Genomic DNA, 26004 nt, shown 5'->3' with positions numbered 1-26004 from the left:
TCTCCTCTTTCTCGCGCGTGCTCTCTGTCTGTATCGATTTTCTGGTTTGTCTCACCCCGCCCTTCTCTCTACTACAGCCGCTGCTGCTGCAGTTCGGCCACGTCTTCTTCCTGCTCGGCATCCGCGTACAAGGGGGAGGGGACCGATCACAGAGAAACAGACGCTGTCACGTGTATAGACAGAGCACCTCTCCCATCTGACGTCAGATTTCTTTTCACATACCTACACGTAAGCTGTGCTCTACTTCGTGGTCTCCTCTGCCACCTCTCTTGCTTCTCTCACCTCTCTTGCTCGATCGATCGCTCGCTCGCTCGCGCTGTCTTTCCCTTTTCTCTCGACGACTCCGGCGACACCCGCTGCTGCCTCGCGTGTGCGCATCTGCCCCGATTTGCGTTGTGCCAAACGACCGCCCTCTTTTGCGGTTCGCTTCCCCTCCCTTCACCGTGACGTGTGCGAGCGCCCCGCACGCGCTTCTCGTATTGAGCCGCTCTCTCTCTCTCTCTCTCTCTCTCTCTCTCGCTCGCTCTTTCCTCCCTTCCTCGCGCAGGAACACCGGCCTCAGCAGCACACGGACTCGCACACGCGTGTGTCCTTTTGCTTTACGAGGCAGAAGTCGTATCTCCTTTGTTGGCTTGGGCTGGCTCTCGTGCGCTCGTACGCGGACTCTCCTCTCTGACTCCCCGCGTGTGTACAGTTGACTTTGGCGTCGAACGCGGCTCGCTGCTCCATTGGCTGTCCAGCACGGAGGACTTCTGTGGCGCCGTGCTGACCGCACGTTTCGCACGTCTACACGGCACATCTCGCCGGAGCCGCTGCCTCCCTATTTGCCGGCGCTCCGTGTTGAATTGCTTCCCCCTCTCCCCCTCCCCTCTCTTTCGCACGGCCTCGGATTCCTCCTCCTCTTTGGGGCCTCTGCTCGTGCCTTCTCTGGATCTTCATTGTCGTTGTCGCCGTTGAAATTTGTTTTGCTTTGACTTTTTTCCTCCTCTTCCACCACTCCTCCTCCTCTCCAGCTGCGGGTGAGACTACTGCCTTGTTGCTGCCGTCGTGATTGCACTTTTTCCCTTCGTCTTTTCACCTCCTCCCCTCCTCCTTCCCCGCGTGAGTGTGTGTGCTTGACAGACCGTAAGCGAGCGTGCGCACTTCCGTAGTACGAGCGCTTTGTGTCACCTTCTGCACCTCCCACGTTGGCGTACAGCAGTCGCAACAGCGGCTTGTGGTTCACGGCTCGCGCTCATCAGAGGCACCTACACGCACTAATACGTGTGCATAGGCGTGGCTTTGTCCAGCTTTGCATCCATACACCTACGAGCATTCTGCTCTTCCTTGTTTCCTGGCCTCTTCTGTGCTCGACGGCCTCTCCCCCCCCCGACTCTCCCTACTCCCCCCTCTCCTTTGTGGCTGTTGTTCTTGGACGAGAAAACGTGCGTGTGTGAGTACGTGCACTGTGGTGTTCTCTGGGCCAACAGCAGATTGCTCTCTGCTGCTGGCGCGCCTACACCTCTACACAGAAACCCTCGCGCGTACTCTTGTTACCCCCTCTCTCTGAGTGAACCCTTCCCCATCCACTTGTCTTCCTCAGTCTTCTCCGTGGTACTCTATCATGGACCCGCAGCTCCTTGTTCACCTCTTCGACACCTTCGGTGCCGAGGGACAGAACGGCCAGCTGCCGTGGGGCATCTCCGCGAGTGACAACATTGCACTGGAGGCGCAAGGCGATGGGATCCGCTTTGAGTCGAACGGGCGTGAGTGGCGGGTATTGCAGGTGGGGACAACCGAGGATGAGATGAACCTGCCGCCGTATCGTAGCGATACTCAGCTACGCGACGCCGCGCGGGTACTGCCGCCGGTCTGCTTTGCGCCGCTTGTGTCGCAGTACACGCGGTTGCTACGCGATCCACGCTGGGAGGTGCGTCATGTGCCGCGCATCATGGAGGCGATGCTGAACGATCGTGTGTTGTTCCACCTCATGGACACCAGCCCGCTGCTGCCGCTGAGCGACTCACGCGTGAGCGCCATGACGCGATGGTGGGGTGTCATGGCCAAGCCTGTGCTGCGGTACGAGAACAACACGGGTAGGCCGCTCATGTCCCTCATTGACAGCTACGGAAGCCTGCCGTTAGCCTCATCAGATGCTGTGGAGGGTCAGCAGGGCACCGGGAAGGCGGTAAGTCCGCATCAGGACGCTGGCAGCCTCGCTGAGCATCGTTCGTCTGCCCGAGAGGAGCAGATTGGCGACACCGCCGATTCTGCTGCTGTGGCAACAGCCACTAGCTCGCGGATGTCTCTTGAGGAGGTTCGCCAAGGCTACCATGATATCAAGACGGTTCTGACTCTCATCGCGGCGACGAGTGCGCCCTACAGGTGCTCGCGGCCGCCGAATGCGTCCGTATCAGGGTGCACGGCGCGGCTTGTATTCTGCAAGGACCCGTCCACCATCTACCTCGGGCTCCTCCTGAATTCCGCCCTGCGCGGGCTGCCAAGGAAGGTGCTGTGCAGCATGTCTGTATTCCGCTTAATCGCCGAGGGGTGGGGCAGCTCGCCGAGCTTTGGTGATATTCTGCGCGCCTGCTGGGAGGAGTACAGCGACGTCGTGCGCGATATCCGTGCGCTACTGGGCATTGCGGACTCCGCAGCGGAGATACCACTGACCGCCTCCCCGGCTGCCTCTTCCTTGCCCTTCTCCTGTATGTCGACTAGCACTGGTGCCTCCGCCGCTGCGCCGCCGTGGCAACACCTGCAGCGCCGACAGATGGCTCGTCGTCGCCAGCTCCCGCCCATGCGCCTTCCGAGCCAGAGCACCGATAGTGGCGAGCAGCAAGGTCGCCATGCGCCACTGCAGCGGCCTGGCGAAAGCCCCGCTGGCGCGTCTTCGTCCGGCGCAGGTGGTGGGTCGTTTCCGGTCGTCTCGTCCTCTTCCGGGATTCTGCCGCACACATCGCTGCGGCAGACCCGCACGACCGCTGGCGGCCATATGCAGGCCGTCGAGCTGGGCATACCCATTCAAAGCGCCACCAGCAGTGGCGGCGCGAGCGAGGTGGCGCGGCAGAGCGCCGGGAACAACACGGGCGATGTCAGCGGCTTTGTGACAGCGCTGCTGGGCAACGCGTTCAACTCACTCAGCGGTCTGCAGTTGCGCAGGAACCCCGCAAACAGCCTCGGCGCCGGTCGAGGTAGTGCAGAGGCCGCTGGTGCCGGCAGCAGCGAAGGTGATGCCCAGCTGGGCAACAGCGGCGTCAGCGAGGGCGAGCACTGCAGTGCCCCCTTCAAAACGGAAGACGCCAATGCGATTTGCCACGAGAGTATGCTGGAGTGTGCCCAGACACCGGAGCTGCTGCTCTGGTGGGCACGGTGCCGACTGCTGGCGTATCAGCTGCTGGACAGCCCGTCTCGCGTGAGTGTCGAGTCGACTGACGCACTCGAGTACTTTCGAGAGGTGTGGGCGTGTACACCGCTGATACGCGAAATATTGGAAGATGACCAAGAAGCGCTTCTGGTCTCCTCCTCCAGTTCGCCGCCGCTGTCGATGGACGAGCAAGATGAGTCGGAGGAGATGAAGGCGGTGCGCGCATCGAAGAAGGCGCGACTGGAGGCGCTGCAGGAGCGGGCGCGGCGGATGTACGCTACCCTAGTCGGCGCTGTGGCGGATCTTTCGAAGTTTTGGTTTTCGATCCGTGTGTCTCAGTCCACTGTGAATGCCGTCGCGTCAGGTGCGCCGGAGACGAACACTGTGTGGAGCATCATCAACGCCACGGTGCCGTCACGGCGCCGCTTCCAGCGAGAGGAGTTCTCGACCTATGCAGAGCACTGGCAGTACGGGCTGCTGGTGGACGACTACGTGACTCAGCCGATGTGTTTTCGCGTGTCGACGCGAGGGCGGACGATGGTGACGCAGCTCCTGCACATCCTCTCCGAGTACCCCACCTTCTATCCGGCTCTTGTGGCGCGTACGTTGGCCATGCTGAACCGACGCGAGATGATCGTCGCGGAGCTCAACGAGCGCCTCGTCAACGCTGTGGCCCGCTGCCTCCGCTTCTACTTGCCGCCCATGCCGCCAGCGCTGGCCGTGCCACCGGTGCAGGCCACACCGCCGAGCGTCAGCGCTCACAACACCACTGTAACCGGCACCGCAGAGACGCCTATGACGCTGCGACTCTCAACGACTACCGCCACAGAGGCACCGAGCGCCAGCGCCGACGAAACTGCTGTTGCGACGCCACTCACGCTCGCGCGAGAGCCACCACCTGGTGCAGCTGCCTCGCAGCGTTCATGGTCCTCGCCAGAGGACTCTTCGTCTCACTCGTCATCGTTCGGCAGTGAGAACGCGGAGGACGAAGTGGTCGGAGACGTGGGTACTGGCAGTGGTGGCGACGGTGTGGCTGCTGCTCAGTCGGCCGTTCCACCTTTCACTGGCGGGGGTGACGGTGACACATCGACGCGTAGCGGCATCGACTACGAGGCTTTGGTTGCCGCAAGGACTGTTGACGAGACAGACGACGACGACGAGCAGCACGGCGATGGTGACGGGCGGTGCGTGCGTAACGGAAAGAACGCGACAGGCGCCTCGTTGCGCCGGCGGCTGAGGGAGGAAGAGGCGAAGATGCCCGTGATCACGGTGAAGGCGTACGACACTATTCTGACGTGCCTCGACGTCCTACGCATGCTCGTGCGCAACGGACACATCTCTGTGAACCCAATGAACTTGCTGTTCACGCTGCCTGCCTCCTCCATCACCTCAGCCCCAGCGTCTACATCCCCGACTGATTCGCTGGCCTGCTCGTCCGGCAGTCACATCCGCACTGGAGACGCCGTGGGCACGGACACGGCATGCCACTCCCTTGCCGACACCAGCGCGACGACTACAAGCGCCATGCCGCCTTACGAGGCGTCGCTGCCCAAGTCCCAGTGCGACCTCTACACCCTCCTACACCAACTTGTCTACCAGACGCGCTACGGTCCCCTCTCCAGCGCCGCCCTGCGGCTCTTCTCTGCCTGCGTGCACTACAATGTGCGTGATATGGTTCCCCTCTTCGCCGAGCGTGGACTGCTGAACACAGTGCTGGCAATCGCGCGTCGGCCTCGCATCTTTTCGAAAGATGTAACCACTTCTGCGGCGCCGTTGCGGTTTGCACTAGACATGGTGGAGGAGAACGGCTTGCCGAACATTCCGCGACGCGAGCTCGCGCAAGCAACCTCGATACTCTCATCGTTCTCAGAGCCGTCGCCGCTGCTCATCGAACACCCGCCGCCGGAGCTGCTGGAGCGCTACATCCCTGCCGAGGACGCCTACGTGAACACCGTGGCGGTTCGCCTGGTGCTTCCCGAGTTTGTGGAGGCCATGACGGTGCACAAAGCGACCCATTCCGTCTTCTTGAAGCACACCGAGTGGATCACGGCCGTCACGCAGAGCCTGACTGTGACACCCGCAATGTCAGCTGTCTCACTGCTCGACATCGAGGCCCTCTTCGAGGAATCCGCCGAGGCATGCGCCGACCACGAGGCAGGTGACACCAATACAAGTGAGGATGCCGGCATGGTGGAGGACAAGGAGAGATGCCATCTACCCAGCACCGCCTTTCCGTCGCTGTCCATTGTAGCGACGTCGGCGGCACGCCAAGTCGACTCTGTGCAGCAGCAGTTGGTGGATCACCACGCCACGCAGCAGGCGAGGGAGGATCGGGTACTTCGCTGCCGGAGCAGCACCGCGTACACACGTCTACTGCACGACCTGAAGAGGCCTTGGAGGAGGACTTCCGCACCGTTTCCGGCGCCTGCCGTCGACTCGAGCACCGACAGCACTGACGGCGTTGCCTCTCAGGCTCGTCTTAATGGGCGGCGGCGGCCATCGCACCACATCAGCGGTGTTTCGCACTCGGCCGCACCGAGCGCGTCGATTGACGTCGTTCTTACGCGCATGGTCGAGCTCCATCGTCTGCACCTCAAGCGTGAGGAGGTGGGCTACAAGACCCTGCAAGGTGCCGTGAAGGAGGTCCAGCGGGTGTTGGCGGAGGTTCTGCAGCCGTCATCTCTCATCACGGGCCACTTCTGCCCTGCTCTGCGGGCGGAGCTTTCCCTGCTAAGCCAGCGGACGCACGACTTTGCCCAGGCGGTGCGTGCAGGGGCAGTTCACCCGCACCCGCTGTTGCGGAGCGCTGCGGACGGCGATGATGCGACGGCGGCAGGGCAGTGTACTATAGCCGGTGCAACCAGCGGCAGTGGTGTGGGCCCGCGAACTCGTGCCGACTACCTCCACCTCCTCATCCAGGCCATCGAGTTATGCCGCACGCTGAACAACTTTTTCGCCTTTTTCTCTGCCTTGGACTGGGACGGCCACCAGCGGCGCTACCGACTGAGTCGCCGCAGTGCCGAGCAGCAGGCCAGTCAGCAGGAGCTGGCGATGGTCCTGGAGTCCACCACGCGCGACTTTCATCTGGCAGTGAACCAGCTGTGGTCGTTGATGGGTTCCCACGCACCGCTGCAGCGGCACGACACTGACGCCGCGGAGGCGAGTGGTGCAGCCACCACCGCTGCGGGCAAGGAGAGAGAAGCAGTGCAAGAGGAGCACGGTGCCACCAATGGACGTGGTCATGCCCTGCTTACTCGCGCCCATCTAGGCAGCCCGCTGGATGTGTACGAGCAGGGCACCGCCAACGGAGGTTGTGCGCTGCTGGGCTATGTCCAGGCCACCATCGGTCCCTACCTCCACGCCCGGATCTTCGGCGACTACCTCCGCAGCGCCCCGCCGTCGACGTGGATGGAGGCAACACTGAAGTCGACGGTCCAGTGCATCTTGCACTTTTCGTCTCGCGACTTCATTGCCGCACCGGAGATAGTGATGGCCCGTGAAAGCGGCGCCGACAGCAGTGGCGGTGGCGGTGAGGTCACAACCGACGTGGAGGGCTCCATGTCCAAGGCGATGCGGCGCCGCTGTTTGAAAGCCATGAAGCGCGTACTTGAAGGCCGGGGCTTGGAGACGCATCGGCGCGGGTCTATCGCCGTGATGCAGCAGCATCAAAGCGGGCCGGGGGCGGCTGCAGGGGAGGGCAGGAGCGACGACGTCGATGTCCGTGGCGGTGCTCAACACGGCGCTGATGAGGCTGCTGTGGCGGAGCGAGTGTACTACCATACCTCGGAGTCGCCTTGCAAGGATGTCATCTCCTCCGTGCTGCGACCGCTGAGCGTCGGTGATGGAGCCTTCCTGCGCCAGCTGCTGGAGGCGTGGCGTGTGTCAACGTCAAGCTCGAGCGGCGGCGGCGGTGGCAGCAGCGGTCCCGGCCGCCGCGACAGCGAGGCAACGCCGTGGCGGAGCGTCTTCAGCGAGATAATGGAATTCGTCGTGGATGCACTCGTGGTGCGGACCCCGTACACGGCCGACGAGGTGACGGGGCTTCTGCGCAGCTTGCAGGTGGGCACCCAGCACAGCAGCATCTCAACAAACATCCTCTCCCTATACGATCGCAACGCAGAGGCAGGCGCCACCACCTTGCCTGCGGCGCTGCCGGTGGTGATGGGAGGTCGCGACAGCAGCGAGGTGGATACCAGCGCCGCTGCTGGCATGGACGCCAGCGACCGAATACTTCAGTCGATGCTGCAGGACGGCCGCAGCCTACTGAATGAGCCGTCAACCGCGTGGATGACGGCGGAGGCCTGGGTGCAGGCAACTACGTCGATGGCTGCTGCCGGCGATGTGTCCTCGCTAGGCCCCAGCTCAGCTGCAGCGATGCCACACCAAGTGGATGGCGGACCGGTGGCGCGCGCAGAGGCAGCGGCTGCAGGTGGCGCCGCTTCGGAAGAGCTGCTGCCGCACTCCGCCTTTTCTTCAATCGTCGTGCCGTCTGTGTTGGCCGACCCCCACGCAAGAGACAGTGGCAGACGCGGTGGTCGCCGCAGCAGTCTCGGTAGGATAAGCCACGGCGTCGACTCCGAAGACTCTGCCGGCAGTAGCACAACGCTATCGTCTTCGCTGCCGACGTCGCCGCCGCCGCTCCCGACGGGCGTTGTAGGAGGTGGCCCGGCCGCTGCGGGAGGGCTGGCCAGACCCGCTGGTGGAGTTGGCAGCGGAGCTGGAGGTGGCACTGCTGCTTCTGCTGCCACTACGGCTCACGCCGGTGCGGCACCGCACCCAACGCCGCTCTTCGTTCCCATCAACGCAGCCAAGGCCCTGCAGCAGTGGGCGTTTCTCTCCCTCTTCACTGGCCGCCGCGCGGTTGATCAGCCGACGCGCAACTTTTTCTACTTGTCGCCGTACCGACGCGACGGGCATGTTCGGCCGGCACTGCCACTGAACGTGACAGGCCTCCTGCGCACCATTCGGAGCGACATGCAGGCCGCCTTTGAGAACGCCGTGCGCAGCGCCAGCGCAGATGTGGGCAGCCTCGACCCCACTCCTCGAGGTAGCGGCATCGAGGTCGAGCACGCGCGGCAGTCGCACCCATCGCGGATGCGAGCGAAGCAGCGCAACTCTCAGAATTCGGACGACGAAGAGGCCACCATCATAGCAGACGTGCAGGGGCGCACGCACATGTTTCGGCCAACTCCACGCCACGACAATCGGGCTGGAGCGACGGCGGACAACGGCGGCGGCGGCGGAGGCAGAAACGCCTCATCCGCTTCCGCACGTGCGCGCACGGCCTGTGAGTGGTTCGACCTAGACCCACGTGTGCTGGCCGTAGTGAGCCTGCCAAGCTGCGTCGACGTGGCGGCGTTTCTGCGCGAGATTAATTTCGTCGCAGCCCGCCACGTACTGTGGGAGCTGGCGGTGCTCGGCGCGGTGTGCACGGGCGTCAGTGGGGCGACGCCAGACTGCGAGAGCACACCGCTGCACGACATGCTCTCCCGTGCAGCGCAGTTTATGATTCTCCTCTCGCGCCTCGTCTTTACCGGTGATGCGGCGTCGGTGAGGCGCACTTCTGCCACAGATGGAGACAAGTCGCCCACTTCCGCGACGGCGGTAGCGGCTGCATCGTTCTCTCCGACCGTGGCGGCGCTGAAGGATCAGCTGCAGCGCTGTCTTGTGTACATGGCCGTACTTCTCATGAACTTCCTTGAAAGCTGTGACGCGCGGACACGGGGGAGGCACTGCAACCACGTCGAGTCCCTTCTGTATTGCGTCCTTGACGTGTGGCCAAAGCTGCCGGGGTTTCCGATGGTGCCGCACGTGTACGTGGCGGCAATGGAGGCGGTTGCGCAGCTTAAGCCGGAGACTTTGAGCCGCATGTCCTTCCAGGCACTGGCGCGTGAGTGGCAGGACGGTACCACAAAATCAGCGTCCATGACCACAGCTGCTGCGCTGGCTGCTAGCGCGGACCTCTTCCCCAGTTCGTCATCACCTCAGCTGAGAGAAAGGGAGGTGTCTACGGCAGACGACAAGGACGATGACGAGGAGGGCGAGGGCAGCGACATGCAGCGTAGCAGAGCGGAAGAGGCGCGTACGATCATCATCAACGACGGCACTCATCGCCTCAACCAATCACCATGGGCCCGCGCGGGGCTCCTGCAAAACTCTCGTGTCGGTGCGCCGTCTCCTGGCTCGAGCCCTGTGCAAGATCGCTTCGGTCAGCATGTTACGCGCCTGCAGCAGCCACGGCGCTCCCAGCCTGGCGCACCGCTCTCGGTTGTGAATGAGTGGGGACGTGCGCTGCCGTGGGTGTGCGATATCGCTGCTGGTCGAATTTTTCCCTTGGATACGCTGAGCGAGGCCGGACATCGACTCCTGCGCAAGCGCACGTGTCGAGCACTGTGGGGCATGTGGACGGGCACGAACACGACTGAGCAGCAGTACGTTGTGGCCTACATGCTTCACCGGGTGCTTTCGAACGTGCGCGAGAACGTTGTACTGCTCGAGTACATTGGCGTTCTCTTGACGCAGCTGCGCGGCGTCGTTCTCGTGGAGGCCCTTGCGCTGACCCCGCTGCCACGTGCCATCGTGAAGGCGGTACAACAGGCTATCGAGGCGATCACCGCAGAGCAGCATGCCGAGGAAGCACGTCAGCAGGCTCTTAGTGGTCCCAGCTCTGGTGCTGTTGCGGCAGCGCAGCGCGAGCTCCGCCAGCGCCGTCGTCGCTACTACGCTCGTATTCAGATGACGCTGCACGGCCAACTTGTCAGCTTCTTGAGTATCTTCCAGAACGTCCGCAGCGACGCTCCGTTGGTCGCCGATCCACTGGCCCGCACCGCTGCGACGCCGCCGCACGTGCAGACGATGGGGGCGCAGTGCAGTTACTTCGACTCTACGCGCAATACATTCTGCTGGAATGGCCACCAGTGCCACCGTCAGCACGTCGTCCCCGTGAACGGGCAGCGTGGACGGGACGGGGAGGAGCACCGCTTTGGCCTGAACACGTTTGGTCTGGGGACGCAGCGTGCGCTTGACGAGATGCTCTCGGTGCTGGAGCACCACGGCTTCCCATGCCCACCTTCAATGTCAGCCACCACCACTACCGCACGGGGTGCGAGCAGCGCTGCGGGGGCGGGAGCAAAGGAGAGCGCGATGGGGACGGGGGGGGCGGGGGGGCAGGCTGTGGTGCGGCCACACGGCTTGCCAGAGGCCAGCGCCCCAGTGCATAGCTCTGGGGCGCAACATACGCATCAGCCGTCGCAGCGAGTGGTGCGGGTGCCTTTCTCAGCAGGCACTGCCAACCCCAACGCGGCGCCGAGCCGCCCTCAGACTGCGTACGAAGTGGAGCGACGCACTTGGCAGGATGAGCGGGTGCGACAGGATCGGCTTAGCACGAGAAGCTACGCTCCCGCCGGCGCCCACGGCAACGGGGATGATGAGGGCAGCAATGGCAGGCCCGCCATGCCGTCACCAGCCGCTCTGGCAACAATGGAGGACATTGGGCCAGAGAATTACCAGCGGCTGCTGCGAGACGAGGGTCTGCCATGGCTACCCCTCTCCGCGCGACCTGCGCCGCCGACGTCGTCGCTGCAGCAGCACCGTGGCAGCCTCAGCGGTCCGCGCGAATTGGACTACGCTGGTGACGACATGGATGAGGAGACGCGGGACGTGCTCAGTCACCTCACCGGCGCCTTTCGCGACAGCCGCCGCGAGAGGTCACCGCTGCGACACCGCCTCCTCAACCCACTCACCGGGGCCGACTTCCGCACGGACTCACTGCGGCGCTCCATCATTCCGCACTGCGCCCTGTTCGGCCGCGACGTGTGCGAGGAGGTGGTGCGCATGACGTTTGATTTCATGGCTGCCCGACTGCGCGACGAGGCGGCCGAAAAAGTAGACGCGGAGCTGGAGCGAAAGGAGCAGCAGCAGCAGCAGCAGGGAAGCACCGGTTGTGCCTCATTCTCTGGCCTCGCTGGAAACATCCGATCGCTTGATAGGGCGCTTTCAGCCTCCCCGCAGTTTCCATCGTCGCCGGTGGCTTCACCTGTCTCCACCACCACGTTGCCCTTTCCCGGAGTCTTGCCGGCTGCTGTTGCGGTCCCCATCGCCACGGCGAAGGTGGTGGCGGCGCGGCTCACTCTCCCGCGTGTGGAGGTGGTGGAGTGCGGTGTTGACGAAGTAATCGTGCACTTCCTGCTGACATGCTTCTCGACCTACTACACCACGTGCATGTATCTCGTCCGTACCCACCGCCCAGCTGGATCACCTGCCCCGCCTGCGGCCACATACGTCACTCCTGCTAGGTCGACGGCACTAGCATCCAGTCGCGATGCTTCAGTTGATGCCACCAGCGCCTACACCGACTCGCTTTCGGTTCTGTGTGCGTACATTACCCACATCGATCCCCCGAATCGCGAGAAGGCGATGCTCCTGAGCGGGCTACTGCTGACTGACATGCTGCGCCTTGAGGAGGATGTGTGGCAGCACATGGTAACGGTGCTGCGGACCACCGTGCAGATACACCGTAAGGGGAGGCGGCTGACCGAGAAGGCGTATGCCGCGCTTTCTGCCCATCACTTGCGGCTCACGCGTGTGTCAGCGACTACACCTGTAGAGCCGCCCTCTCCCTTGCGCGAAGAGGGCAGGGTGTCGGCAGTTGCAATACGGAAGAACTTCAGCCATCGGAAGCCCCGCGCTCAGGTGCCTATGCCCGTATCAGCGAATGACGCATCGCCAACAACGCCACCATCACAGCCGGCAGAGTCGGCAGAGCAGGAGGAGCTGTACGCTGACGATGCTGGTCCAGGAGCAGCGAAAAACGAAGTGTCCGAAGCCGCTGCCATGCACCGCTACCTCATCCCCCTTAGCATCTTCCTTGCCAACCTCGAGCCGTACATCATCCGCCACCCTATCGCCTTCTACCACGCATTCCGTCGCTACTGCGAGGTGCGGTGGGTGCGCGCGGCGACGGGCGAGATGCCGGCGGCGTGGTTGGGGGTGTGGGTGCGACCGCGGCCCCCCGCAACAAGTGCTACTACCACCTCCGGAAGTCGTGGCCACAGCCCTCGTGCGACGCGCCGACCCCGCGCTGGTGCAGCGTTGACGCCGTCGCGCGATTTCGTGGAGCGTGTGCAGTGCTTTGTGCAGCACCTTGCGCGCAATGTGGAGGCTGGCCAAGGCCGCGCTACGCACGGCGCCATTCTGCTTGCCGTTGTGGTGCAGTTTCCAGGCGTGTGCGAGGCGCTGCTATCCCTCGGCTTTGAGATGCCAGTACCGGCCAGGTATGCGGCGCTTCTCTCGTCTACTGCCAGCGCGCGTGGGGCCCCTGCCAACTCTGCTGAGGCGTTGGCTACTCCTGCCGCCGTCTCTGGGGAGGGAGAAGGTGAACCTGCTACATCCGTCAGGATGAACGGTGACGGCGGCTCCCCGGCGATGTCGCGGCCGCCACCTGTCATCGCCGTGCCTCCCTTTCTCGCTCTGGCGCTTTATTTCTGCTCTGCACTTGGCGAGGCTTGTCGGAGCAGCAGCGGCAGCGGCAGCGGTGGTAACCACATCGCTGGTAGCGCCGACTTTGCGACCGCCATTTTCGCGCATGACCCGACCACCGTATCTAACGTGGTCGTGCGCACGCTCAGTTGTCTCGTTACGGCGGTGGAGGCGGCAGCCATGTCAGAGGCACTGGTGGCGCAGGCCTCGTCTCAGGCAGTCAAGGGCGCCGACAGCGTCAAAGCCATCAATGACGATCGAGAGATCAACGCGGAGGTCGTGACCGCATCTACACATGACGGCGTTGCGGCAGTGCCGGGAGCGGCGTCGGGAGTCCCTTCGCTGGTGGAAGACATCGAGCCAGCTGCCCAGCAGCAGCAGCAGCAGCAGCTCGAGGCGAAAAATAGGGTGTGCCGCATAAGGAAGACCCTCACACGCTGCCTGCACGATGTGCTGTGCTTCTTGTGGCGTGGCAGCCCACAGCCAGCGACGGCGGCTCTGCCAGCTCGTCAGCGGGCCACTCAGCAGCGCATGGGCCTCAGCAGTGTTGTGCAGGAGGCATTCCTACGCTTCTTCAACCACCTTGGCCGTCTCGGTCTCCTTGATCTTCTCTTTCGCATGTGCTTGCTGCAGTCGTGCGAGCACGGCCGCGACGCAACGTCGCTGTTGCAGCTACTCGCGCATCAGCTTCTCGCCTCGGGTGAGTTCAAACTGGCGGAGACGCTGTCATCGTCTCAGAGGCGCTACGCTGCGCAGCAGCAGGACATGCAACAGCAACAGCAGCAGCAGCAGCAGCATCGGCCGCCGCGTGGGCTGCCGCGGTCGAGTCTCTGGATAAGCCAGGGCAGGGGCCCGGCCTCCTTGCGCCGCCCATACCCTGATTTAACAGGGCAGGAGCTTCCCAGTACGCTGAACTGGCCTCCATCTCAGCTGCGTGGTGCGGAGGATCAGCCCAGCCTACGGCACGCCTTTGACCACTTGGAGGCGCTGCTTGCGCGCGACGCGATTCACAGCGGCAGTGGCGACACCGTGCGCGTAGCCGACAACGTGCTGGACGTCACCTCGAGCTTTGCAGGGGGGGAGCACGGCATGGGCGCCGAGGTGCCCGATACGAGTGCGCTACACACATTTCTCAGCTTCGAGGAGGAGCCGCAGGAGGGGGACGTGGAGGGCAACGACGACGACAGCGGCGACAACGGCGACGACAGCGACGATAGTGGCAGAGGATTCGGCGAGGGTGCGGGACGTGATGGGGCAGCGGCACAGCCCGCGGCGCCTAATGGTATCGACGAGACTGACACGTGGTCACCAATGCAGCCGGTGAGGCGCGCCGCTGGGGTGCGGTCCGTTCAGAGCAACCACGACAGCGGTGAGGAGGGGGAACCGAACGTGAGCGCACACGGTAGTGTGCAGCGGCGCTCTCTACAGCAGGCTCTGTCGTCGTCACCTCCTATGGCTGACGCATCTGTCGTGCGCATGCCCATAAGCCCGCAGCTGAATGCCTCCACCATGGCGTCGCAACGGACATCCTTGGTGATGAGGTCAGGGCGAGATGATGTCGTCCGCGGCGGCGTCGGCGATGATGACGAGCACCACCATCGCCGTGCGGTGGCGCTGGCGACGTATGAGGAGGCTGTCATACGCTCACTGCGTGCCGAAGAGGCAATGGGGCGTCACCGGCGACGCTCGCACAACGACGGCCATGCGGAGGCGGCGGCGGCGGTGGAGGACGACGCGGACTACTCGACCCCCGAGGAGGGCGATGAGGAGGAGGAGATCGGCCTTTTCGCCGATGTCATGGCCGATGACGGTGCCGACGTGGAGGAGGACGAGGACGAGGACGACGTGGGGCACCTTCTCCGCAATCAGCCGGAGATGACGGGCTTCTTTGTGCCCTCCCCGCTGAATTCTCCGCGGACCGGCGCGGGTGGCGGTCGACGCCGCAGGGAAGATGACAACGACGACGACGACAGCGCCGGCGAAGATCATGCAGGTGGTGACGGCGACAACGACGAGAACGACGACAGTACCTCCGACGACGATGCGGAGACGTATGAGGAAGGCGAAGACGATAACGACGACGAAGGCGACGCCGCCTTGTACTACGACAACACGGGGCGCTTGCTGTCGGGGAGGGACCACCTCGAGGACGCCCTGCTTGACATGTATACGCCGGAGCTGGTTGCCGACGGTGGCGACTCCGGTGCCTTGCGTCATGGCCTGACACAGCAGACGGCTGGCGGCCTCACGTACCTTAACGACGATCCGGTTGGGCGCCCCACCGCAGCGGCTACGACGGTGGAGCGGGCGCAGAGTTTTGCAGCGTGCGCCTACCGCGCCATTGTGCTATCAGTGCGTCCGCTGGCTGCTCACAACGTGGTGGAAACGGAGACGCCGCCGCTGCCGGCTCTGCGCGCGTCCGAGGAGGAGGCACCGGCGCCGGAGGTGAATTACCGCAGTCGCGACGGCAACGACGGCAGCGCCAACCCGGCGCACGAGTTGTCGGTGGAGGTTCACCAGCGCAGCGCTGGCGCTGCCGAGGACTTTGGAAGTCCTTTTCCGCAGCTCAATCCTGCCACATCGCATGCCACTACCACCGTGGCACCAACTTCAGGGTGGCTGCCGCCGCAGCGCCGCCCACTGCCGTCCACCAGTTTGCCATCAACCTTCTCGGCGGCGATTGGGGTGGAGAACACCCCGAGCGACCAGATCATGCGTCGCGGACGCGACTCACGCTCGCCTTTGGAAGTCACCGTGCCAAGCACCACCATCACTCGGGCTTCCACCGAAAGCGCTTCGCACGATGCACCGCTTCCCACGACCGCCGCCACGTCGCAGCGACCAGGACACGAGACAGCCAACACAGCAGGCACGGTAAGCGCAGCGGCGCCAGCAGCAGCGGAGGTACAGCCCGACCCCAGCACAACTGGCGAGGGCGACATGAGTGTGGGTGCTCTTACCGCACGCATCCTGGCCCTTTTCGCAGCTGGCGACCCAAGCCCCGACATCACTGTACCGGCAGACCCACTGCCGCCACGAGCTGCCCAATCGAGTGCATCAGCTGTGTCTGAGCAGCCGACGAGCGCAACTGCCGCCGCCGCAACTTCCGCTGCGCCGGAGCCGTGGGAGGGCATTCTCAACCCACAGTTCCTCATCGAGATGCCCGAGGACGTCCGCAGCGAGATCTTGTTCGACAGCATGAGCCTGCTCCGCGGCGCTGACGAGCGTGAGGTGCAAGGGCAGCGCACCCGTCTGTACCCGGGCTTTCTTAGCGCGATGCCTGAGGATGCGCAGCGGCATGCCGTGGAGGTGGAGGCGCGATGGGTGCGGGTGACGGGCGCCGACAATAATGCCAGCGAGCTGTACCAGACGCTGCTCCTCGTTGATGCCGAGACACGCCGCGACCTGCTGCTGCAGTGTGACCTGGAGCTTCTGCGCTCCTACCCTGAAGTGCTGCGGGAGGCGACGGAGTTGCGCGCCGAGGTGGAGCGGGCACGCGAGGAGGCTGAGCGGGCCACGCGGCGCGAGCAGGAGCGGCGCCAGCACCAGCGTGAGCAGGCAGAGCAGCAGCAGCAGCAGGCAAACCAGCACCAGTCGCGCTTATGGATGCTGGGTGCCTGGGATAGCACGCGGGACGCAAGGGGCGGCAGCGCAGCAGTCGTTGCAGCCGGTGCCCGCACCAGCTTGCCGGTCCTGCGGGACATGGAAACGGTTGAGGGTGTCATGAGAGTCATGTTTGGGCCGCCCGCTCACCTGTACGAGGTGGTGAATCAGGAACTCTTCTTGGCACGTAGACTGTACCGATGCGAGATGGTGCTACAGGCACTCGAGCTGCCAACGTCTTCGGCCATATTGCACTCGATGAGCGTATACACCGACAGAGCGGCAGCATCGGCGGATGTGGGCGCTTCCGGACTGATGCTTTCACCGCTGCACGAGGATGATGCGGTGCGTGATGTTATGGTGTTTAACCACCGGAATAGCGTGCACCGTGGTGGCAACACCATCATGCGCCACGCTCCGCCGCGCGGCGCTCCGATCGCGGCTGCCAGTACTGCTGCTGCTGCTGCTGCTGCTGCTGGACACTACCACCTCCCGCAGTTTCCCTCATTGCAGTTGCCATTATCCACGGAGTTCATGGCGTCAGACTCAGCCGTGTCCCCACTGTCACCGTCACCGCATACGCAGCCTAGCGGCGGTGGTGGCGCCTTTGCCACGGAGCATTCCGCTTCGGGGCCTCACGCGGCGCCGACGACGCCGTTGACATCGCTTGCAGCGCTGAGTGATTCGATGGTTCCAGTACAGGAATCACTGTATCACCCCCTCGCCCTGCCCCTACCTGACGTACCAGAGGACATTGTTGCTCGTTGCATCGAGCTGCTGCGATTGCGGGCAACGGCGCCGCTGGCGCTGCCGTGCAACTTGCTGACAGGCATCAGCTGCCTGGACCAGGAGCTACAACGCTTCATGCAGCTGCTCATGTCCAACACAGGCACAGCGGTCCGAATCGCCTGCCAGCTGCTGGACTTGATGGCAGCCACGCCGACGACGACAACGGAGGATGCGTCCCTCAACGGCGCGGCAGGCCTTGGCAGGTCCGCCCCCGCCACCCCTCGCGCGTCCCCGTCCTCGCCCGCTGCGCCGTTGTCCCGCTTCCCGCGCACGTTGTCGACGAGCGAGCTGGCCGCGAACCGGCAGTTCGTCAAAGACGCCACGACTCTCTTTGTGTCCCTTGTGAAGCAAAATCAAGCTGCGGTTTCCGCCTTCTTCCTCCTACCTGACAGCACCGTTGACACAGCCACCCTGAAGCCGCTCGACGCACCGTTGGACCCAGCTGAGGAGCGTGCGGTGCAGTATGGTCTGTGGAACCGGCTGTGGCGAGTCGCGCGGCAGCACGTCCATGTGCCCAGCTTCGCGCTGGCACTGGACAAGCTGCTGCAGCAACTTCTGCGCTGCCGGCGCTCCATGACGACCGCCTCGGAGGACAACGAGCTGACCACCGGCGCCGACCCCAACGCCAGCGAGCCGCTCACAGAGACGCTCATCGCGCACCCGCGGCATCCGCACCGACTTCGGTGGACGAACATCCGCCTCCTGTCCAACTACGAAGACGGCGGCTACGTGTGCAATGTATGCGGTGTCAACCCGGGCTTCGACTACTGCTTCCACTGCTCCTCCTGCCAGTTTGACCTCTGCGCCAACTGCTCTCGTGAACGCCTGACGCTCGTGGAGACGCAGCAGCGCGCGCGGCGAGCGGCAGCCCTCATGCTGCAAAGCGTGCCAGAGACGGTGACTTCAATGATGCGGCTGCTGCGACACCCGCTGTGCCGGTCCGACATTGCGATGGGCGTGGTGCATCTTATGTCGTTCGGTCTCCAAGAGTGTGGGGCGCGTGAGGGCGTGAGTATGCTCTCTGGTGACGCCGCCGGCGGCATCTCAGGAGTCGTCTCCCCGACGGGCGTGCCAACTTCCCTGCACTCCGCCTCCGCACCGCTGCAGGGCGGCGGTGGCAGTGCGCGTGTCGGCCCTATTCAGCTCCTGGAACAGGAGCTCGTCGAGCTGGCCGAAGCTAGAGTGCGCGCGTTGAAGAAGGCACGTGACGAGTTCCGCCAGGAGGTGTACGCAATCTTGCACACCAGGTCCCGCAACAGCGGCCACAGTGCCGGGGTTGGTGTGGCTGCTGTTGCCCCGACGCGGTCGCAGCTGACTGGTGGCACGAGCGTCAATGGGCTCTCTGGCCGTCACACGTGGCAGCAGCTGAGCATCCCAGAGGACTACGTCTTTGACACCGACACTGCCATGGCGCTTCTCGTCAAGCTCGACATCAAGAACAGCGAGGGGGATGCCATCCAGCTGCTTTTCGAGCCGTACGTGGCCACCATGCGCTCCGAACCGCGCGCCTTCACGATGCTGTGGCGGGCAAGCCAGGCGTATCTGCTCGACGTCTCGACCCTGCTGGAGCACGTCGCTCCGAAGGAGGTCCTTCCGCTGCCCTCGTGCGTCTCGTCCATACTCCAAACCTTCTGCAAGTACCACATGAGCGAATCCCGACTGCTCGGCGCCTCTGCGAGCGCACGGGTGCTGACGGACAGTCGCAGCAGCTTAGCCGGTGAGACAGAGCACTTCCTGCACGCCTCAACTAAGCCGTCGTCCGTGTCGGATCGAGCGGTGCGCGAGTTGGCAGAGCACCCGGAAGCCGCTCATTGGATGACGGCTGCCGGCACGCGTTTGTCTGAAGAAGGTCCGAAGAGCGCCGAGGAGCTGCAGCACCGTCGGCTGCCGCGCGTGGTGCGGATGGTCTTGGAGGAGAACCGCACGACTCTAAACACGCTCTTCCACTGGGATGGAAATCTCCTCAAAGACAGCTTTGCGTTTCTCAAGTACGAGCCAAACCTGATCGACTTCAACTTCAAGCTGACGGACTTTCGGCGGCGGCTGGGCCTACGGCGTGGACCGAACATTCTGCTTCGCGTGAACCGCCAGACGTGCCTGCTCGATAGCTTCAAGGAGCTGCAGAAGGTGAAGTCCTTTGGCGGCCAGCTGCACATCCGCTTCCATGGCGAGGAGGGCGCCGACGCTGGCGGGCTGACACGGGAGTGGCTGCAGCTCCTCTCCGAATCCATAGTCGACGAGAGCTACGCACTCTTTATCCACTCGCAGGATGGCATGTCCTTCCAGCCAAACCCCTTCTCCAGCGTCAACCCCAACCACCTCGAGTACTTCCAGTTTGCGGGGGTCGTGACGGGGCTGGCGATCGCCCACAACGTCCCCATCGATATCCACTTCACGCGCGCTTTCTACCGGCACATCATTGGTCACCGCCCTGTCTTCTCCGACCTGCAGAGCTTTGATCCGGAGCTGTACACGAACCTCAACTGGATCATGGAGAACGACGTCACGGACCTTGGCTTGACCTTCGCCGTCAACTACGACCGCTTCGGCTCGGTGGAGGAGGAGGCGTTGGAGCCGAACGGAAAGGACACGGCGGTGACGAACGCGAACAAGCAGCAGTACGTCCGACTCCTCTGCGAGTTTCACATGACAAGGCGCACGGAGGATCAGCTGCTGCGCTTCCTGAAGGGATTCTATTCAGTGATCCCTCGCCGCGAGATCCAGTGCTTCACGGAAAACGAGCTGGAGCTGGTCATCAGCGGCATGCCCAACATCGACGTCGAGGACCTGCGCACGCACACCCTATACGAGGGCTACAGCAGCACCTCGCCGCAGGTGCGTTGGTTCTGGGAGGCGGTCGGCTCCATGAGCAAGGAGGACTTGGCGAACCTGCTTCAGTTTACGACTGGCTCGTCGAAGGTGCCACATGGAGGCTTCGGCCATCTCGAGGGATCGAACGGCCGCTCGCTGCCCTTCACGATCAGCCGCTGGGCCGTCACCAAGGAGGACCTTCTGCCGCAGGCGCACACATGCTTCAACAAGATCGACCTACCCGTCTATAACTCCGCTGCGGTGCTCAAGGAAAAGCTGATGCTGGCGATCACGTACGGTACGATGGGCTTCACGATGGTGTAGTAGTGCAGGGCCGGGGAGAGGGGAGCTCGTTGGACAGAGGAGTATACACGTGAGGAGGAGGAGGAGTGTGTGCTAGTGGTTTCTTTTCTCTTAATTCCGCCATCTGCCGTCTTCTCGCTCGTTCGCTCGCCGTGCCTCTTCCCTTTTTTCGTTTTCAGTTGGGCGTGTATTAGCGTCATGAGACGTCTGTGCGATTTGTCCACGTGACTCACAAGACCCGTTGGCGGCATATTTGCACCTACTGCTGTGGGTGAGCTGCGCGGATCAGGTGACCTGGTGCTTGTCAAGTGGCATTGCATGCAGTGCCGATGTTTTACGCCGGAAGCGAGAGGCCCCTTTCCTTTTCGCTTGCTATGCCGCCTGATCGACACCCCCCCACACTCCTGCAAGGCACGTTGCACCGGTGAGTTTCCCTCGAATGGCCTCATAGGAAATTTACCTCCTCCGCGAAATGATTGCTTCACACCTCTGCCCCCCCCCCCCCTGCACGGTCGCTCCCACCGTCTGCTGCACGCGAAACGAGAAAACGACTCCCGTGCACACACACACACACACACACACACACATGCACATCTTCGTAATGAACAGACGTCACACGTGAGTGCTCAAGTGCGCAGCACCTTCTCTCCTCTCTCGTAGTAAGCTGTCCTACCATCACCTCTATTGGCTGTATGATAACCTACCGCACTCCTCCCACCTCTATCGCTTTCTCTTAGCTTCCCAGTAACGATGGCCTCCCTCCAGCATGTGCGCGATGTGCTGGCGAAGCTGGTCAGCTTCGAAACTGTGAGCATTCGCACGAACCTGCCACTGATCGAGTACGTGCAGGCGTACCTTGCGGAGTGCGGTGTGAAGCAGGTGACAGTGATGCGGTCGGCGGACGGGATTCACGCGAATCTGATAGCGACGCTGCCGAGCGCTGACGGGCGTGTGGAGGGCGGGCTGATCCTGAGCGGGCACACGGATGTGGTGCCAGTGGATGGGCAGAAGTGGGACAGCGACCCATTTGTTCTGACGGAGCGTGGGGGCAACCTGTACGGGCGCGGGTCGTGCGACATGAAGGCATTCATCGCTGTGTGCCTGGCGCTTGTGCCGGAGTGGGTGCGGACGCCGCTGCGGAAGCCCTTGCAAATTGTGCTGACGTACAACGAGGAGACCACGTTCGACGGCGTGCGGCAGCTGATGCGTGAGCGCGGTCAGGATCTACAAAAGTGCGAGGGCTGCATCATTGGGGAGCCGACAATGATGGACCTGGTGATTGCGCATAAGGGCATCAGTTTCAGCTACCTCACCTTCAAGGGCAGGGCTGCGCACTCCTCGCTGCAGACCGCCGGGTACAACTCAATCGAGCCCGCGATGCGCGTATTTCAGAAGTTGTTCGAGATGCGCGATCGCTTCGCCAGCGATGGCCCCTTCGAGGAGGGCTTCCACATTGGCCACACGACTGTCTGCCCAGCTCTGACGACCGGCGGCAATGCAGCGAACACGATCCCTGCCGAATGCTCGATAGGCTTCGAGTTCCGCAACGTGCCGTCTCACCCTGCGTCAACAATCAACAAGGAGATCTGGGACTTCATCAGGGCAGAGACGGAGCGCGTGAAGCTGGCGTGCCCAGAGGGCGGTATGGAGGTGGTGAGGCGCGTCGAAGTCGCGCCCTTTGGCGGCCAAAGCGATGCGCCGGTGGTGAAGGCGCTTCTTGCCGCCAGCCCCGAGCCACGGGCGGTGACGAAGGTGTCGTTTTGCACCGAGGCGGGTGAGTACCAAGCCGCCGGCATCAATTCCGTCGTGTGCGGTCCCGGCAACATTGAGCAGGCCCACAAAGCAAATGAGTTTGTGTCGCTGGATCAGCTGGACAAGGGCCTGTTGGTGATTCGCCGCGTGGTGCAGCTGATGTGCGGCGGGAGCGAGGCAAGCCAGCTGTGAGGGTGTAGCTCGTGGAGTAGCCAAGAGGGCTACGCCAGAGGTAGGAGGAGCGCAAAGTAATGGTGAAGGAGGGGGGGGGGCGGTGATAGACGGGAGAGGCCCAGGGGCTGCCTGTGGTGGTGGTGGTGGCTGCGCCTGCTCTCGCCGCCTACTTCCCTTCCTTTCTTCCCTCGGAGTTCATGGCCGCAGTCAATGCCACTCCCCCCCTCTCTCTCTCTCGGTGTGCGTATGTACCCATCACCCCACCGTGGCATGCCACATGCGTGCGAATCATCTCCAGCGCACAACAAAGAGGAACGCGAACGTGTGACAATCGCCCGCATGCGTGCGATGCTCCCAATCAGTGATGTGTGGTACTTGTTTGAGGTGGCGATGCGCCAGGGTCTCCCTCTCCCTCCCTCCCCTCTCCTCTGCTTCTCCTCCTCCTCCTCTTCCCTTTACTTTCTTCATAGTTTACCGCTTTTCTACTGAGCACACTCCTCGTCTGCGCGCGTCTGCGTCTGCCTGCCTCGTGCGCTGCTGCCCCCCTCTCCTCTCTCTCTGTGCAGTGGACCAGTGGCAGAGTTGCTCACTCGCGGAATCTCTCCCCTCTCCCCCCTTTTCTCGTCATTGTATTTCTCTTCCCCCCGCCCCCCCCCCCCTCCTACACACAAGCGCCTGTGCGCGCAGGCTGCCGCACTGTTCTCTTCTTCGGCGCCTCGCACACCGTCATCTCCTCCCCTCGCCGTGCGAGGGTTTCAGTGCATTTCTGTCCCCCTTTCTCTCCCCCTCTCTTCCACTTCGGAGTTGGTGCGCTTGCGCTTGTGGTAACATGAGTGGCGCTCCCTCCCCCCCCCCCCCTACTTTGAGAGCGGCATGTCGTGGCGGGTGAAGTGGGTCAGTGAAAGGAGGAAGGCGATGTTCTCTTCGACCCTTGTGTTTCCCTAATCAGCGCTTCCTCACGACCGATGGACATCCCAGTGTGCAGCATCTCAGGATTCACTACTCCACTCTGTGTAGGGAGGCCAAGCCCCCCCCATCTCTGTCAGTGCCGAGCCGCCCCTGGTGGCGACCGCCATAAGGGGAGTGGCTGCAGGGCGATCTGCGGAGTGGGGGCCGTGCTTCGCTGGCTGTCTGCGGCGGCTTTGTGCTGCGCGGCTGGGCCTGTGGCGGGCCGGCGGGCGGGGTGGTGTGTCGCCACCCGTTGTGTGGCGGGGCGCAGGTGCATTGGAGGGGGAAAAAGCCCTTTTCGTTCCTCTCCTCTCCTCTCTGAAGGGGCTGTGGGTGCCACGGTGCTCCGTCACGATGTACTCGGTGCTCTCAGTCCCTCCACTGCTGCTGGGAAGGTCCCTGGGCATGTGCGCCTACATACGCGGCTATTGAACCACCCCTCTCCCCCTCTCACTCCTTCTGTTCCCCATTCCCCAGCTGCCCCTTTCCCTTCTCTCTCTCTCTCTCCAGAGCACCGTTCTCGACACCGTCACGGTGAAAGCGGCGAGGAGGAGGGATGAGGCAGGCTTGCCTGTGTAGACCGAGAGAACGCGCGCCAAGTTGTGCGTTGTTTCGCTCGACCGCTCTCGAGGCCGACTCTCTCTCTCCCTCATCCTGCGTGGCTCAGTCCGTGGCCGTCGCTTCTCCGTCTTATTCGTTTTCGCCCTCTCCTTCTTTCTCCACCCTACCTGTTCTGGCACACACTCCTGTGATGCATTGCTCCGTCATGAGGTGCGCCTGCACCGTGGCTAACCGTGGAGGCGTGCGCAGCGGTGTGGCTGAATGCCGGGTGTGCTCCTCCCTTTCACCACCCTTTGGCTTCTCGGGTTTGTTTTTCATCTCTCGCCTACGCAGTCTAGTCACCGACGACCGCCTCGAATCCTGCGCCACCCCCTCTCTCGTCCTCTCTCTTCACCCCCCTCCCCTTCCCCCCTCCATACACGCATCAGACCCCCACCCCTTTTGCTGTTGTTCGCCCTGTCTTCGTGGTCGCAGGTAGCCCATCATACATGTCTCCTCCTCTCCTGTGCGACGATACACTCCCACGCGTCCACGCGCCCACGTACCCCGCCCCTTCCCCACCCCGCATCTGCTCAAGTATGTTAACGCAACCCCCTACACCATCCTTGCCATCGCCGTCATGACTGTCGTTCGTGCGGCCCTCCTGGGGGTTGGCCCCGTAGGGCAAGGCGTCTATGGCATTGCGCAGCAGCGCCACGATGAGCTCAAGCAGAAGTTCGGCGATACGCGGCTCGTCACTGTTTAGAAGTTCCCTCGTACGCGACCTTCACAGAGCCGCGTCAGGCCGGAGGGCTGGGCAGACGACGCGGAGCCCCTCACAGACGACATTGAGGACATCTTTCGCGCTGACGCGCATGTCATCTTCGAGGCGATGGTGGACGAGGAGCCGGCCTTCACGTATACCTCCAGCGTACCATTGTGCAGCGTGGGTGCTCGGCGATGACCGCCAATAAAGCGATGCTCACCCGGCACGGCGCTGGGCTGCTGAAGCTGGCCGCCTCTCGCACCCCGACATCGTCATCGTTTCCAGCGATGCGTGTGTGCGTGTGTGTGTGTGTGGGCTTTGTGGCGACGGTGGCCGCCGGCGTTCTGATCATCAAGACACTGCAGAGTAGCTGCCATGTCCAGGATGTGCACAGAATCGAAGGCATTCTCAACGGCACGAGCAACTACGTCCTTACAGAGCGGCGCGTGAACCCAGAGAAGGCCATTGAAGAGGTGCTGAGGAAGCCTCCGGGGCTGGGCTACGCAGAGGCTGACCCGTCTAACGATGTCTCCGGCCAGGACGCCTTGATGAAGTTGTGTGTGATGCGGCCCATCGCATTCAGTCATCAGCCGAATCGCTCGACTCTCCCAGTAGCAGGCATCGACATCCTCACGCCGGAGATGCTGCGGGATGCGAGGGCGAAGGGCCTGCGCTACCGCCACGTGGTGCGTGCTGCGACAGAGGTGGCGGCGACATCGTCCTGCGCTCCGAGCACGACAGCGGTGAGGGAAGAGGTGCAGTCGCCTACACGGCTGCTGCACAAGCATCTGACGTGTTCGGTGAAGCCGATGCTGCTGGGTCCGGAGCATCCACTGTACCACATGGATGGCGGGATGAGCACCGTGCCTGAGTGGACGGACTACCTTGGCGTCCTGACGATCTCCAGTCCTGGCGCCGGTATGTACCCCACCGCCGTGTGCCATGATGGAGGACTACGCACTGTGGATGGAGGCATTCCGCCGACCCTAAAGCAGAGTGGGAACCCCCGTGAGTGAGGGAGCAGGAGAGGGCGCGGGGCGGAGGTAGAAAGGGATGAGCAGTGCGTGTGGGATTGGCATTCGCATAACTCGCAGGAGAGCTTTGGCGCGCACTTCCCTCCCTTCACCACCCACTCGCACCTACAGAGCTTCTCTTGCTACTTATCCACCGCGGCGCACCCACGCCTGATGGCCCCCCCCTCCCCCTCCCCCTCCCTCCGCCTTCGTCTCTCCGTTAGTCCTCCCCTCCCCACTTCCACACAATCGCACCTGTTCGGTTTGATAAGTGAGAGAGGAGAGTCCTCGGCGAGGGGCGTTGTTAAGGGCTGGCCCGACTGTCCTCCCTGGAGAACGACCCCGTTTCTCTCTGCGTCGCCCTCCTTTTTTTCTGCTACGCAAGCGAGGAAGAATTCGCCCAGCAAAAGTGCCACGTGGCCAGAGGAGAGAGAGAGAGAGAGAGGCCAGTCAGCCCCGAAGAAAACCGACGGCTCACCAGT

General features: G+C 63.2%; 3 protein-coding genes across 3 annotated transcripts; all 3 read left to right on the top strand.

Moving 5' to 3' along the window:
• Positions 1 to 1603: 1603 nt before the first annotated feature.
• LBRM_07_0290 (putative ubiquitin-protein ligase-like) lies at positions 1604 to 20350 on the top strand (the record flags this gene model as incomplete). The annotated part of the gene is made up of 1 exon (XM_001562475.2): positions 1604 to 20350. One exon carries the CDS (start codon positions 1604 to 1606, stop codon positions 20348 to 20350), a length of 18747 nt encoding a protein of 6248 aa, XP_001562525.1.
• A 729-nt stretch (positions 20351 to 21079) lies between these two features.
• On the top strand, positions 21080 to 22273 carry LBRM_07_0280 (acetylornithine deacetylase-like protein; the record flags this gene model as incomplete). Its single annotated transcript, XM_001562474.2, has 1 exon — positions 21080 to 22273. One exon carries the CDS (start codon positions 21080 to 21082, stop codon positions 22271 to 22273), a length of 1194 nt encoding a protein of 397 aa, XP_001562524.1.
• Positions 22274 to 24703: 2430 nt separating this feature from the next.
• LBRM_07_0270 (homoserine dehydrogenase-like protein) lies at positions 24704 to 25525 on the top strand (the record flags this gene model as incomplete). Its single annotated transcript, XM_001562473.1, has 1 exon — positions 24704 to 25525. The coding sequence occupies one exon, from the start codon at positions 24704 to 24706 to the stop codon at positions 25523 to 25525; it is 822 nt and encodes a 273-aa protein (XP_001562523.1).
• Positions 25526 to 26004: the final 479 nt, after the last annotated feature.

Source organism: Leishmania braziliensis, chromosome 7, assembly GCF_000002845.2.
Source record: "Leishmania braziliensis MHOM/BR/75/M2904 complete genome, chromosome 7".
Lineage (NCBI taxonomy): Eukaryota > Euglenozoa > Kinetoplastea > Trypanosomatida > Trypanosomatidae > Leishmania > Leishmania braziliensis.
Note: the sequence above shows the minus strand (reverse complement) of the source record. Positions and strands in the feature narration are given on the sequence as shown.